General features: G+C 66.7%; 1 protein-coding gene across 1 annotated transcript in view; it reads right to left on the minus strand.

The window, feature by feature from the left end:
- LOC104470133 (phosphatidylinositol 3-kinase regulatory subunit beta-like) overlaps positions 1 to 480 on the minus strand; it is a gene marked incomplete at its 5' end in the record, with an annotated part of 5,956 nt that overhangs the window by 3,544 nt on the left and 1,932 nt on the right. Inside the window, one exon of the mRNA XM_010084949.1 lies at positions 217 to 418. Coding sequence (XP_010083251.1) covers positions 217 to 418 — 202 coding nt within the window. The remainder of the gene's footprint in view (positions 1 to 216; positions 419 to 480) is intronic.

A 480-nucleotide genomic window follows, 5' to 3' on the forward strand; every position in this document is an offset into this window, starting at 1 on the left:
CCACGCCCGGCCCAGCTGCCAGATCCCGGGCTGACACAGCAGCGAGGGCTCTGCCCTGGCTTTGAGCCCCCTCTCTGCGTGCTGCCAGCAGTTAAACCCCACATGCAGCGCGGCAGGGGCTGCGGGCAGCCCTGCGGTTACAGGCTGGACTCCTCGTGCTGGCAGGCACAGCGGCTGACGCTTGGTACACGGCTGGAACACCAGAGCCTCACGTACCTGGCGCCGGGCAGCCGGAGGAGAAGGGGGCCGAAGATCTCTCCCAGGGCACGAGGGTGGAGGCTGTTGCTCTCAGCCTGCTGCGATACCTTCCCCAGATGCCGGAGCAGGAACTGCAGGGTGAGCGTGTTCTGGAGCGGGACCGCAGGCGACTCCAAGGCCAGCAGCAGCTGCTTCCGGCAATTCTCCGGCTGGGGGATCTCTGGGGAGAGAACAAGACACCATGGAAGGGCTTGGGACAGCCAGCACCGCTCTGCATGCTCC

The sequence above is a fragment of the Pterocles gutturalis genome, unplaced genomic scaffold, assembly GCF_000699245.1.
Source record: "Pterocles gutturalis isolate BGI_N339 unplaced genomic scaffold, ASM69924v1 scaffold22250, whole genome shotgun sequence".
Lineage (NCBI taxonomy): Eukaryota > Metazoa > Chordata > Aves > Pterocliformes > Pteroclidae > Pterocles > Pterocles gutturalis.